Below are 14950 nucleotides of genomic sequence, written 5' to 3'. Positions count from 1 at the left end.
AGGGGTTGGGAGGAGAGGCTGTTACTGTGGAGGGGTTGGGAGGAGAGGCTGTTACTGTGGAGGGGTTGGGAGGAGAGGCTGTTACTGTGGAGGGGTTGGGAGGAGAGGCTGTTACTGTGGAGGGGTAGGGAGGAGAGGCTGTTACTGTGGAGTGGTTGGGAGGAGAGGCTGTTACTGTGGAGTGGTTGGGAGGAGAGGCTGTTAGTGTGGAGTGGTTGGGAGGAGAGGCTGTTACTGTGGAGGGGTTGGAAGGAGAGGCTGTTACTGTGGAATGGTTGGGAGGAGAGGCTGTTACTGTGGAGGGGTTGGGAGGAGAGGCTGTTACTGTGGAGGGGTTGGGAGGAGAGGCTGTTACTGTGGAGGGGTTGGGAGGAGAGGCTGTTACTGTGGAGGGGTTGGGAGGAGAGGCTGTTACTGTGGAGGGGTTGGAAGGAGAGGCTGTTACTGTGGAGTGGTTGGGAGGAGAGGCTGTTACTGTGGAGTGGTTGGGAGGAGAGGCTGTTAGTGTGGAGGGGTTGGGAGGAGAGGCTGTTACTGTGGAGGGGTTGGAAGGAGAGGCTTTTACTGCGGAGTGGTTGGGAGGAGAGGCCGTTACTGCGGAGTGGTTGGGAGGAGAGGCCGTTACTGCGGAGTGGTTGGGAGGAGAGGCCGTTACTGCGGAGTGGTTGGGAGGAGAGGCCGTTACTGTGAAATGGTTGGGAGGAGAGGCCGTTACTGTGGAGGGGTTGGGAGGAGAGGCCGTTACTGTGGAGGGGTTGGGAGGAGAGGCCGTTACTGTGGAGGGGTTGGGAGGAGAGGCCGTTACTGTGGAGGGGTTGGGAGGAGAGGCCGTTACTGTGGAGGGGTTGGGAGGAGAGGCCGTTACTGTGGAGGGGTTGGGAGGAGAGGCCGTTACTGTGGAGGGGTTGGGAGGAGAGGCCGTTACTGTGGAGGGGTTGGGAGGAGAGGCCGTTACTGTGGAGGGGTTGGGAGGAGAGGCCGTTACTGTGGAGGGGTTGGGAGGAGAGGCCGTTACTGTGGAGGGGTTGGGAGGAGAGGCCGTTACTGTGGAGGGGTTGGGAGGAGAGGCCGTTACTGTGGAGGGGTTGGGAGGAGAGGCCGTTACTGTGGAGGGGTTGGGAGGAGAGGCCGTTACTGTGGAGGGGTTGGGAGGAGAGGCCGTTACTGTGGAGGGGTTGGGAGGAGAGGCCGTTACTGTGGAGGGGTTGGGAGGAGAGGCCGTTACTGTGGAGGGGTTGGGAGGAGAGGCCGTTACTGTGGAGGGGTTGGGAGGAGAGGCCGTTACTGTGGAGGGGTTGGGAGGAGAGGCCGTTACTGTGGAGGGGTTGGGAGGAGAGGCCGTTACTGTGGAGGGGTTGGGAGGAGAGGCCGTTACTGTGGAGGGGTTGGGAGGAGAGGCCGTTACTGTGGAGGGGTTGGGAGGAGAGGCCGTTACTGTGGAGGGGTTGGGAGGAGAGGCCGTTACTGTGGAGGGGTTGGGAGGAGAGGCCGTTACTGTGGAGGGGTTGGGAGGAGAGGCCGTTACTGTGGAGGGGTTGGGAGGAGAGGCCGTTACTGTGGAGGGGTTGGGAGGAGAGGCCGTTACTGTGGAGGGGTTGGGAGGAGAGGCCGTTACTGTGGAGGGGTTGGGAGGAGAGGCCGTTACTGTGGAGGGGTTGGGAGGAGAGGCCGTTACTGTGGAGGGGTTGGGAGGAAAGGCCGTTACTGTGGAGGGGTTGGGAGGAGAGGCCGTTACTGTGGAGGGGTTGGGAGGAGAGGCCGTTACTGTGGAGGGGTTGGAAGGAGAGGCCGTTACTGTGGAATGGTTGGGAGGAGAGGCCGTTACTGTGGAGTGGTTGGGAGGAGAGGCTGTTAATGTGGAGGGGTTGGGAGGAGAGGCCGTTAATGTGGAGGGGTTGGGAGGAGAGGCCGTTACTGTGGAGGGGTTGGGAGGAGAGGCCGTTACTGTGGAGGGGTTGGGAGGAGAGGCCGTTACTGTGGAGGGGTTGGGAGGAGAGGCCGTTACTGTGGAGGGGTTGGGAGGAGAGGCCGTTACTGTGGAGGGGTTGGGAGGAGAGGCCGTTACTGTGGAGGGGTTGGGAGGAGAGGCCGTTACTGTGGAGGGGTTGGAAGGAGAGGCCGTTACTGTGGAATGGTTGGGAGGAGAGGCTGTTACTGTGGAGTGGTTGGGAGGAGAGGCTGTTAATGTGGAGGGGTTGGGAGGAGAGGCTGTTAATGTGGAGGGGTTGGGAGGAGAGGCTGTTACTGTGGAGGGGTTGGGAGGAGAGGCTGTTACTGTGGAGGGGTTGGGAGGAGAGGCTGTTACTGTGGAGGGGTTGGGAGGAGAGGCTGTTACTGTGGAGGGGTTGGGAGGAGAGGCTGTTACTGTGGAGGGGTTGGAAGGAGAGGCTGTTACTGTGGAGTGGTTGGGAGGAGAGGCTGTTACTGTGGAGTGGTTGGGAGGAGAGGCTGTTAGTGTGGAGGGGTTGGGAGGAGAGGCCGTTACTGTGGAGGGGTTGGAAGGAGAGGCAGTTACTGTGGAATGGTTGGGAGGAGAGGCCGTTACTGTGGAGGGGTTGGGAGGAGAGGCCGTTACTGTGGAGGGGTTGGGAGGAGAGGCCGTTACTGTGGAGGGGTTGGGAGGAGAGGCCGTTACTGTGGAGGGGTTGGGAGGAGAGGCCGTTACTGTGGAGGGGTTGGGAGGAGAGGCCGTTACTGTGGAGGGGTTGGGAGGAGAGGCCGTTACTGTGGAGGGGTTGGGAGGAGAGGCCGTTACTGTGGAGGGGTTGGAAGGAGAGGCCGTTACTGTGGAGGGGTTGGAAGGAGAGGCTGTTACTGTGGAGGGGTTGGAAGGAGAGGCTGTTACTGTGGAGGGGTTGGAAGGAGAGGCTGTTACTGTGGAGTGGTTGGGAGGAGAGGCTGTTACTGTGGAGTGGTTGGGAGGAGAGGCTGTTAATGTGGAGTGGTTGGGAGGAGAGGCTGTTACTGTGGAGTGGTTGGGAGGAGAGGCCGTTACTGTGGAGGGGTTGGGAGGAGAGGCCGTTACTGTGGAGGGGTTGGGAGGAGAGGCCGTTACTGTGGAGGGGTTGGGAGGAGAGGCCGTTACTGTGGAGGGGTTGGGAGGAGAGGCCGTTACTGTGGAGGGGTTGGGAGGAGAGGCCGTTACTGTGGAGGGGTTGGGAGGAGAGGCCGTTACTGTGGAGGGGTTGGGAGGAGAGGCCGTTACTGTGGAGGGGTTGGGAGGAGAGGCCGTTACTGTGGAGGGGTTGGGAGGAGAGGCCGTTACTGTGGAGGGGTTGGGAGGAGAGGCCGTTACTGTGGAGGGGTTGGGAGGAGAGGCCGTTACTGTGGAGGGGTTGGGAGGAGAGGCCGTTACTGTGGAGGGGTTGGGAGGAGAGGCCGTTACTGTGGAGGGGTTGGGAGGAGAGGCCGTTACTGTGGAGGGGTTGGGAGGAGAGGCCGTTACTGTGGAGGGGTTGGGAGGAGAGGCCGTTACTGTGGAGGGGTTGGGAGGAGAGGCCGTTACTGTGGAGGGGTTGGGAGGAGAGGCCGTTACTGTGGAGGGGTTGGGAGGAGAGGCCGTTACTGTGGAGGGGTTGGGAGGAGAGGCCGTTACTGTGGAGGGGTTGGGAGGAGAGGCCGTTACTGTGGAGGGGTTGGGAGGAGAGGCCGTTACTGTGGAGGGGTTGGGAGGAGAGGCCGTTACTGTGGAGGGGTTGGGAGGAGAGGCCGTTACTGTGGAGGGGTTGGGAGGAGAGGCCGTTACTGTGGAGGGGTTGGGAGGAGAGGCCGTTACTGTGGAGGGGTTGGGAGGAGAGGCCGTTACTGTGGAGGGGTTGGAAGGAGAGGCCGTTACTGTGGAATGGTTGGGAGGAGAGGCTGTTACTGTGGAGTGGTTGGGAGGAGAGGCTGTTAATGTGGAGGGGTTGGGAGGAGAGGCTGTTAATGTGGAGGGGTTGGGAGGAGAGGCTGTTAATGTGGAGGGGTTGGGAGGAGAGGCTGTTACTGTGGAGGGGTTGGGAGGAGAGGCTGTTACTGTGGAGGGGTTGGGAGGAGAGGCTGTTACTGTGGAGGGGTTGGGAGGAGAGGCTGTTACTGTGGAGGGGTTGGGAGGAGAGGCTGTTACTGTGGAGGGGTTGGGAGGAGAGGCTGTTACTGTGGAGGGGTTGGGAGGAGAGGCTGTTACTGTGGAGGGGTTGGGAGGAGAGGCTGTTACTGTGGAGTGGTTGGGAGGAGAGGCTGTTACTGTGGAGTGGTTGGGAGGAGAGGCTGTTAGTGTGGAGGGGTTGGGAGGAGAGGCTGTTAGTGTGGAGGGGTTGGGAGGAGAGGCTGTTACTGTGGAGGGGTTGGGAGGAGAGGCCGTTACTGCGGAGTGGTTGGGAGGAGAGGCCGTTACTGCGGAGTGGTTGGGAGGAGAGGCCGTTACTGCGGAGTGGTTGGGAGGAGAGGCCGTTACTGCGGAGTGGTTGGGAGGAGAGGCCGTTACTGCGGAATGGTTGGGAGGAGAGGCCGTTACTGCGGAATGGTTGGGAGGAGAGGCCGTTACTGCGGAATGGTTGGGAGGAGAGGCCGTTACTGTGGAATGGTTGGGAGGAGAGGCCGTTACTGTGGAATGGTTGGGAGGAGAGGCCGTTACTGTGGAGGGGTTGGGAGGAGAGGCCGTTACTGTGGAGGGGTTGGGAGGAGAGGCCGTTACTGTGGAGGGGTTGGGAGGAGAGGCCGTTACTGTGGAGGGGTTGGGAGGAGAGGCCGTTACTGTGGAGGGGTTGGGAGGAGAGGCCGTTACGGTGGAGGGGTTGGGAGGAGAGGCCGTTACGGTGGAGGGGTTGGGAGGAGAGGCCGTTACGGTGGAGGGGTTGGGAGGAGAGGCCGTTACGGTGGAGGGGTTGGGAGGAGAGGCCGTTACTGTGGAGGGGTTGGGAGGAGAGGCCGTTACTGTGGAGGGGTTGGGAGGAGAGGCCGTTACTGTGGAGGGGTTGGGAGGAGAGGCCGTTACTGTGGAGGGGTTGGGAGGAGAGGCCGTTACTGTGGAGGGGTTGGGAGGAGAGGCCGTTACTGTGGAGGGGTTGGGAGGAGAGGCCGTTACTGTGGAGGGGTTGGGAGGAGAGGCCGTTACTGTGGAGGGGTTGGGAGGAGAGGCCGTTACTGTGGAGGGGTTGGGAGGAGAGGCCGTTACTGTGGAGGGGTTGGGAGGAGAGGCCGTTACTGTGGAGGGGTTGGGAGGAGAGGCCGTTACTGTGGAGGGGTTGGGAGGAGAGGCCGTTACTGTGGAGGGGTTGGGAGGAGAGGCCGTTACTGTGGAGGGGTTGGGAGGAGAGGCCGTTACTGTGGAGGGGTTGGGAGGAGAGGCCGTTACTGTGGAGGGGTTGGGAGGAGAGGCCGTTACTGTGGAGGGGTTGGGAGGAGAGGCCGTTACTGTGGAGGGGTTGGGAGGAGAGGCCGTTACTGTGGAGGGGTTGGGAGGAGAGGCCGTTACTGTGGAGGGGTTGGGAGGAGAGGCCGTTACTGTGGAGGGGTTGGGAGGAGAGGCCGTTACTGTGGAGGGGTTGGGAGGAGAGGCCGTTACTGTGGAGGGGTTGGGAGGAGAGGCCGTTACTGTGGAGGGGTTGGGAGGAGAGGCCGTTACTGTGGAGGGGTTGGGAGGAGAGGCCGTTACTGTGGAGGGGTTGGGAGGAGAGGCCGTTACTGTGGAGGGGTTGGGAGGAGAGGCCGTTACTGTGGAGGGGTTGGGAGGAGAGGCCGTTACTGTGGAGGGGTTGGGAGGAGAGGCCGTTACTGTGGAGGGGTTGGGAGGAGAGGCCGTTACTGTGGAGGGGTTGGGAGGAGAGGCCGTTACTGTGGAGGGGTTGGGAGGAGAGGCCGTTACTGTGGAGGGGTTGGGAGGAGAGGCCGTTACTGTGGAGGGGTTGGGAGGAGAGGCCGTTACTGTGGAGGGGTTGGGAGGAGAGGCCGTTACTGTGGAGGGGTTGGGAGGAGAGGCCGTTACTGTGGAGGGGTTGGGAGGAGAGGCCGTTACTGTGGAGGGGTTGGGAGGAGAGGCCGTTACTGTGGAGGGGTTGGGAGGAGAGGCCGTTACTGTGGAGGGGTTGGGAGGAGAGGCCGTTACTGTGGAGGGGTTGGAAGGAGAGGCCGTTACTGTGGAGGGGTTGGGAGGAGAGGCCGTTACTGTGGAATGGTTGGGAGGAGAGGCCGTTACTGTGGAGGGGTTGGGAGGAGAGGCCGTTACTGTGGAGGGGTTGGGAGGAGAGGCCGTTACTGTGGAGGGGTTGGGAGGAGAGGCTGTTACTGTGGAGGGGTTGGAAGGAGAGGCTGTTACTGTGGAGTGGTTGGGAGGAGATGCCGTTACTGTGGAGTGGTTGGGAGGAGAGGCCGTTAGTGTGGAGGGGTTGGGAGGAGAGGCCGTTACTGCGGAGGGGTTGGAAGGAGAGGCCGTTACTGCGGAGTGGTTGGGAGGAGAGGCCGTTACTGCGGAGTGGTTGGGAGGAGAGGCCGTTACTGTGGAATGGTTGGGAGGAGAGGCCGTTACTGTGGAGGGGTTGGGAGGAGAGGCCGTTACTGCGGAGTGGTTGGGAGGAGAGGCCGTTACTGAGGAGTGGTTGGGAGGAGAGGCCGTTACTGTGGAATGGTTGGGAGGAGAGGCCGTTACTGTGGAATGGTTGGGAGGAGAGGCCGTTACTGTGGAATGGTTGGCAGGAGAGGCCGTTACTGTGGAGGGGTTGGGAGGAGAGGCCGTTACTGTGGAGGGGTTGGGAGGAGAGGCCGTTACTGTGGAGGGGTTGGGAGGAGAGGCCGTTACTGTGGAGGGGTTGGGAGGAGAGGCCGTTACTGTGGAGGGGTTGGGAGGAGAGGCCGTTACGGTGGAGGGGTTGGGAGGAGAGGCCGTTACTGTGGAGGGGTTGGGAGGAGAGGCCGTTACTGTGGAGGGGTTGGGAGGAGAGGCCGTTACTGTGGAGGGGTTGGGAGGAGAGGCCGTTACTGTGGAGGGGTTGGGAGGAGAGGCCGTTACTGTGGAGGGGTTGGGAGGAGAGGCCGTTACTGTGGAGGGGTTGGGAGGAGAGGCCGTTACTGTGGAGGGGTTGGGAGGAGAGGCCGTTACTGTGGAGGGGTTGGGAGGAGAGGCCGTTACTGTGGAGGGGTTGGGAGGAGAGGCCGTTACTGTGGAGGGGTTGGGAGGAGAGGCCGTTACTGTGGAGGGGTTGGGAGGAGAGGCCGTTACTGTGGAGGGGTTGGGAGGAGAGGCCGTTACTGTGGAGGGGTTGGGAGGAGAGGCCGTTACTGTGGAGGGGTTGGGAGGAGAGGCCGTTACTGTGGAGGGGTTGGGAGGAGAGGCCGTTACTGTGGAGGGGTTGGGAGGAGAGGCCGTTACTGTGGAGGGGTTGGGAGGAGAGGCCGTTACTGTGGAGGGGTTGGGAGGAGAGGCCGTTACTGTGGAGGGGTTGGGAGGAGAGGCCGTTACTGTGGAGGGGTTGGGAGGAGAGGCCGTTACTGTGGAGGGGTTGGGAGGAGAGGCCGTTACTGTGGAGGGGTTGGGAGGAGAGGCCGTTACTGTGGAGGGGTTGGGAGGAGAGGCCGTTACTGTGGAGGGGTTGGGAGGAGAGGCCGTTACTGTGGAGGGGTTGGGAGGAGAGGCCGTTACTGTGGAGGGGTTGGGAGGAGAGGCCGTTACTGTGGAGGGGTTGGGAGGAGAGGCCGTTACTGTGGAGTGGTTGGGAGGAGAGGCCGTTACTGTGGAGTGGTTGGGAGGAGAGGCCGCTACTGTGGAGTGGTTGGGAGGAGAGGCCGCTACTGTGGAGTGGTTGGGAGGAGAGGCCGCTACTGTGGAGTGGTTGGGAGGAGAGGCCGCTACTGTGGAGTGGTTGGGAGGAGAGGCAGACTGCGCAGTGCCGCTCAGGCAGTTTGTGGATAGGTAGTCTTGTCATTCCAGTTGCCTAGCTACACACTGTCCTGTCCTGTCCTCTCTGCAGATTGGCTGGGCATGTCCCACATGTACCTACATCAATGTACCGACCCGGCCCGGCTGTGAGATGTGCAGTATGGAGCGTCCCATAGACTACATCGTTCCTGAAGGGTACAAACCAGATGACTCTGAGCGGCGGAGGCTACAGCAAGAGAACGACGGACTGCAGCAGTATAAGAAGGTAAGGAAGACTGATGGGGCTCATGTGCAGTAGCCAATCACTGTACACCGGCTCACAGCAGCCAATCACTGTACACCGGCTCACAGCAGCCAATCCCTGTACACCGGCTCACAGCAGCCAATCACTGTACACCGGCTTACAGCAGCCAATCACTGTACACCGGCTTACAGCGGCCAATCACTGTACACCGGCTTACAGCAGCCAATCACTGCACACCGGCTTACAGCGGCCAATCACTGTACACCGGCTCACAGCTGCCAATCACTGCACACCGGCTTACAGCGGGCAATCCCTGTACACCTGCTTACAGCGGCCAATCACTGTACACCGGCTTACAGCAGCCAATCATTGTACACCGGCTTACAGCGGCCAATCACTGTACACCGGCTTACAGCAGCCAATCACTGTACACCGGCTTACAGCGGCCAATCACTGTACACCGGCTTACAGCAGCCAATCCCTGTACACGTACACCGGCTTACAGCTGCCAATCACTGCACACCGGCTTACAGCAGCCAATCACTGTACACCGGCTTACAGCGGCCAATCCCTGTACACCGGCTTACAGCGGCCAATCACTGTACACCGGCTTACAGCAGCCAATCCCTGTACACCTGCTCACAGCAGCCAATCCCTGTACACCGGCTTACAGCAGCCAATCACTGTACACCGGCTTACAGCAGCCAATCACTGCACACCGGCTTACAGCTGCCAATCACTGCACACCGGCTTACAGCGGCCAATCACTGTACACCGGCTTACAGCAGCCAATCACTGTACACCGGCTTACAGCTGCCAATCACTGTACACCGGCTTACAGCGGCCAATCACTGTACACCGGCTTACAGCGGCCAATCACTGCACACCGGCTTACAGCAGCCAATCACTGTACACCGGCTCACAGCAGCCAATCCCTGTACACCGGCTTACAGCGGCCAATCACTGTACTCCGGCTTACAGCGGCCAATCACTGTACACCGGCTTACAGCGGCCAATCACTGTACACCGGCTTACAGCGGCCAATCACTGTACACCGGCTTACAGCGGCCAATCACTGTACACCGGCTTACAGCGGCCAATCACTGTACACCGGCTTACAGCGGCCAATCACTGTACACCGGCTTACAGCGGCCAATCACTGCACACTGGCTTACAGCGGCCAATCACTGTACACCGGCTCACAGCAGCCAATCCCTGTACACCTGCTTACAGCGGCCAATCACTGTACTCCGGCTTACAGCAGCCAATCCCTGTACACCGGCTTACAGCGGCCAATCACTGTACACCGGCTTACAGCAGCCAATCACTGTACACCGGCTTACAGCGGCCAATCCCTGTACACCGGCTTACAGCAGCCAATCCCTGTACACCGGCTTACAGCAGCCAATCACTGTACACCGGCTTACAGCTGCCAATCACTGCACACCGGCTCACAGCTGCCAATCACTGTACACCGGCTTACAGCGGCCAATCCCTGTACACCGGCTTACAGCGGCCAATCACTGTACACCGGCTTACAGCAGCCAATCACTGTACACCGGCTTACAGCAGCCAATCACTGTACACCGGCTTACAGCAGCCAATCACTGTACACCGGCTTACAGCAGCCAATCACTGTACACCGGCTTACAGCGGCCAATCACTGTACTCTGGCTCACAGCAGCCAATCATTGCACACTGGCTTACAGCAGCAGCCAATCACTGTACACCGGCTTACAGCTGCCAATCACTGCACACCGGCTTACAGCAGCCAATCCCTGTACACCGGCTTACAGCAGCTAATCACTGTACACCGGCTCACAGCAGCCAATCACTGTACACCGGCTTACAGCACAATGCCTAACAAAGCTATCCTAGATACTAAACACAGGAAGTCACTCTGCTGTAGTGTGCCTGCGTTTAGTATATAGGAATCCTGGCAGTTGCTGCTTGGTATGGTATATCATGTAATAAGTAAATAGAACAGTTTCTAATGATGTATAAGCACAGAAACTGCAGTATGTATAACCAAGCATAAGACGCATACATATGAAATTACCGCCGGCAGACTTAGGCGCAGGATACAGCCGATTTACGGCTCCCCCTGCTGCTGCACAAGTCCCGTCGCCGTTAATTACTATTCCCCCTCCAGGTCCATGTGGATGGTGGGGAATGATCTAATTTGTCTTCCAGCTACTGCTGCAGGCCAAATTACAGTGTTTTTAAAGTAACTCAGCTCCGTCTACTGACTGTGTGCCGCTATAGCAGTAATTCCTAATACGGTCTATGGTGGCGCCGGCTGCACCCAAATCTCCTGCGCTGTGATAACAGCGCTCGGCATAAGACACCATGCCCAGATGCAATTCACTTTTTTTCCTGCTTTGCTACTGAAATGCACGAAAAAGTAGGTGAAAAAGTAATATTCCAATGATTGTGTATTTTCTTGCTTCCTGGTGGTGTAAAAGGTGTGAAAATGTGAATTACATATTGGCCGATATCAGATGCTGAAATTGACAAACTGTCTTGTTTATGAAAACTGTGCGCTCATTTCACATTTGATGTCAGCTACACATTACATAAATGTTGGGACATTGCAATGACTGACTGACAAACAATACAGTAATAGTAAAGGAAATGATACCTGTTGGAAGGTGACACAACTAATGAATGTAACTGGCAACAGGTCAGTAATATGTGGTAGTCGGGTGTAATAGACTAAGAAGAGGCACTCTACATGCGGCTGATAGCTTCCCCCTGAGGAAGTCAGACAGAGTCTCATGAAACGCGTTGCCAGAGCTTTATAAAACATTTCCATTCATCTCATTTATGAATTGGTCTTCATTGAGGTAAGACACCTCACATTTCTTAGTTTTATTTGTTTTTAGCGTTTTTTATCTCTATTGGGAGCCTTTTTCCCTTTGTTTTAGGTCAGTAATAGGATTGGGTATAAAAAGATCCTACGCCGGCTGAGCCTCACAAGTAAACATAGGGAGGGGTGCACCACTCTGACACCTATTACTTGGGCAAATAGGGCAACAATGGGCCTAACCTCAAGCCCTTCCCTGTTCCTTGGACCTAGCCTCAGGCTTTCACCTGTTTCTTTAAAGCGGATCCGAGATGAAAAACTAACTATAACAAGTAAATTGTCTATATATCTTATCTAAAGTTTAGATAGTTTACACAGCAAATCTAGCTGAAAACAGCCTTATAAGTTGATGATTATTCATTCCTGTGATACAATGAGGGCAGCCATGTTCTGTTTGTCACATTGTCAGAGGCTGAGGGCTGGAGATGCTATCAGCTTGCCTGTGTGTAAATTCACTCCCCTCTCCTCCTCCCTCCGTCTCTGAAATCTCTGGCTAGTAACCTCCTCCTGCCCAGACTGAGCTCCCATAAGCCCTTGCTACACTGCCAAGGCACTGTGAAATGCTGTGGGCGAGGCTTGTTTAGTTTATAGGGAATTAGAGTATTAAAACAAAACAAAAAGTATTTGGCTTGAGGAATGCCCTATAAACTATATGAAAGGAACACAATTATGCAATGAGTAAAAGTTTATCTCGGATCCATTTAAGTTAAGCTTGTAGGCGTATTTATGCCTAACCTTAAAGGAATCATCATGCAAAGAAAAAAAAAAAAGTTTCACTTACCTGGGGCTTCTACCAGCCCCATGCAGCCATCCTGTGCCCTCCCTCCCTCGTAGTCACTCACTGCTGCTCCAGTCCCCCGCCGCCAGCTAGTTCTGCTGTTACCAGCCCCCTGCAGCCATCCTGTGCCCTCGTAGTCACTCACTGCTGCTCCAGTCCCCCGCCACCAGCTAGTTCTGCTGTTACCAGCCCCATGCAGCCATCCTGTGCCCTCGTAGTCACTCACTGCTGCTCCAGTCCCCCGCCGCCAGCTAGTTCTGCTGTTACCAGCCCCATGCAGCCATCCTGTGCCCTCGCAGTCACTCACTGCTGCTCCAGTCTCCCGCCGCCAGCTAGTTCTGCTTCTACCAGCCCCCTGCAGCCATCCTGTGCCCTCGCAGTCACTCACTGCTGCTCCAGTCCCCCGCCACCAGCTAGTTCTGCTTCTACCAACCCCCTGCAGCCATCCTGTGTCCTCGTAGTCACTGCTGCTCCAGTCCCCTGCCACCAGCTAGTTCTGCTTCTACCAGCCCCATGCAGCCATCCTGTGCCCTCGCAGTCACTCACTGCTGCTCCAGTCCCCCGCCACCAGCTAGTTCTGCTTCTACCAGCCCCATGCAGCCATCCTGTGCCCTCGTAGTCACTCACTGCTGCTCCAGTCCCCCGCCGCCAGCTAGTTTTGTTTTTGCTGACCTCTCGGTCGGCGGGCCGCATTGCGTACATTTTTTCGTACTCCCGCTGGTGCAGGAACATTAACAGATAAATTTTTGCACGTTAGCGGTATAACACGTAGATTTTTATGCATTGCAACACTAACACGAAAAAATGTATGTTAATGTTCCTGCAGCAGCAGGAATGCGTAAAAATGTATGCAATGCGGTCCATGAAACTAGCTGGCGGCAACTGGAGCAGCAGTGAGTGACTACGAGGGCACAGGATGGCTGCATGGGGCTGGTAGAAGCAGAACTAGCTGGTGGCGGGGACTGGAGCAGCAGTGAGTGACTATGAGGGCACAGGATGGCTGCATGGGGCTGGTAGAAGCAGAACTAGCTGGTGGCGGGGGACTGGAGCAGCAGTGAGTGACTGTGAGGGCACAGGATGGCTGCATGGGGCTGGTAGAAGCAGAACCAGATGGGGGTGGGGGACTGGAGCAGCAGTGAGTGACTACGAGGGCACAGGATGGCTGCATGGGGCTGGTAGAAGCAGAACTAGCTGGTGGCGGGGACCGGAGCAGCAGTGAGTGACTATGAGGGCACAGGATGGCTGCAGGGTGCTGGTAGAAGCAGAACTAGCTGGTGGCGGGGGGACTGGAGCAGCAGTGAGTGACTACGAGGGCACAGGATGGCTGCATGGGGCTGGTAGAAGCAGAACTAGTTGGTGGCAGGGGACTGGAGCAGCAGTGAATGACTGCGAGGGCACAGGATGGCTGCATGGGGCTGGTAGAAGCAGAACTAGCTGGTGGCGGGGGACTGGAGCAGCAGTGAGTGACTACGAGGGCACAGGATGGCTGCATGGGGCTGGTAGAAGCAGAACTAGCTGGCGGCGGGGGACTGGAGCAGCAGTGAGTGACTACGAGGGCTCAGGATGGCTGCATGGGGCTGGTAGAAGCAGAACTAGCTGGTGGCGGGGGACTGGAGCAGCAGTGAGTGACTGCGAGGGCACAGGATGGCTGCATGGGGCTGGTAGAAGCAGAACTAGCTGGTGGCAGGGGACTGGAGCAGCAGTGAGTGACTACGAGGGCACAGGATGGCTGCATGGGGCTGGTAGAAGCAGAACTAGCTGGTGGCGGGGGACTGGAGCAGCAGTGAGTGACTACGGGGGCACAGGATGGCTGCATGGGGCTGGTAGAAGCAGAACTAGCTGGTGGCGGGGGACTGGAGCAGCAGTGAGTGACTACGAGGGCACAGGATGGCTGCAGGGGGCTGGTAGAAGCAGAACTAGCTGGTGGCGGGGGACTGGAGCAGCAGTGACTGACTACGAGGGCACAGGATGGCTGCATGGGGCTGGTAGAAGCAGAACTAGCTGGCGGTGGGTGACTGGAGCAGCAGTGAGTGACTACGAGGGCACAGGATGGCTGCAGGGGGCTGGTAGAAGCAGAACTAGCTGGCGGCGGGAGACTGGAGCAGCAGTGAGTGACTACGAGGGCACAGGATGGCTGCAGGGGGCTGGTAGAAGCAGAACTAGCTGGTGGCGGGGGACTGGAGCAGCAGTGACTGACTACGAGGGCACAGGATGGCTGCATGGGGCTGGTAGAAGCAGAACTAGCTGGCGGTGGGGGACTGGAGCAGCAGTGAGTGACTACGAGGGCACAGGATGGCTGCAGGGGGCTGGTAGAAGCAGAACTAGCTGGCGGCGGGAGACTGGAGCAGCAGTGAGTGACTGCGAGGACACAGGATGGCTGCATGGGGCTGGTAGAAGCAGAACTAGCTAGCGGTGGGGGACTGGAGCAGCAGTGAGTGACTACGAGGGCACAGGATGGCTGCATGGGGCTGGTAGAAGCAGAACTAGCTAGCGGTGGGGGACTGGAGCAGCAGTGAGTGACTACGAGGACACAGGATGGCTGCAGGGGGCTGGTAGAAGCCCTTGTAAGTGAAACTGGTTTTTATTTTGCCCGACGACTCCTTTAACCACTTTGAATCCCTTGCTACGCTTATCTACTCCCCACAAAACTTTACTTGAAGCTCAGGGGAGTAGATAGGCGTACTTGTGGTAAACAGTGTGCTGTATGCCCAATAAGCTATCTGATTATGTATATAGGGTATCATTTTAACCGTGACAAGTGAGAGAATAGATTTTGTGTTGTTTGACAACTGAGGGATAAGTCATGTGATTTTTTTTACCGGAAAACTGAATGAAAAGCAATAAAACTGTTATTTTCATGTACTCTATACCCCCAAATAAATACTTGTAAAAAAAACAAAAGTGACAGCATTGAAAAGAGAATACATAGTTACCCTAGGGACTTAGCTTTTAAAATATGTATGCCATGAGAGTGTATTACTGTTAATCATGAAGATAAGGGCTTTTAATTACTGATAGAGTACAATGAGAAAACAAAAAACACAAACCAGAAACTAATATATTATCGCCATACATTGTACTAGGAACATTATTTAAATGTTGAGATAACCAGGACAAATTAGCAAATACAATGTGTGGGTTTTACCTATGGTAACATTGTTTATTTGAAAACTATAGTGCATGGAAATGGAGAAATAGTGTATTTTTTCT

At 57.1% G+C, this 14950-nt stretch overlaps 1 protein-coding gene across 1 annotated transcript in view; it reads left to right on the top strand.

Moving 5' to 3' along the window:
- Positions 1–14950, top strand: part of LOC137519289 (ranBP-type and C3HC4-type zinc finger-containing protein 1-like) — a 238698-nt gene that overhangs the window by 64379 nt on the left and 159369 nt on the right. Inside the window, exon 8 of the mRNA XM_068238232.1 lies at positions 7944–8117. Within this exon, the coding sequence (XP_068094333.1) occupies positions 7944–8117 (174 nt within the window). The remainder of the gene's footprint in view (positions 1–7943; positions 8118–14950) is intronic.

This window comes from Hyperolius riggenbachi, chromosome 5 (assembly GCF_040937935.1).
Source record: "Hyperolius riggenbachi isolate aHypRig1 chromosome 5, aHypRig1.pri, whole genome shotgun sequence".
Classification (NCBI taxonomy): Eukaryota; Metazoa; Chordata; class Amphibia; order Anura; family Hyperoliidae; genus Hyperolius; species Hyperolius riggenbachi.
This window is presented reverse-complemented; position numbering and strand designations above follow the sequence as displayed.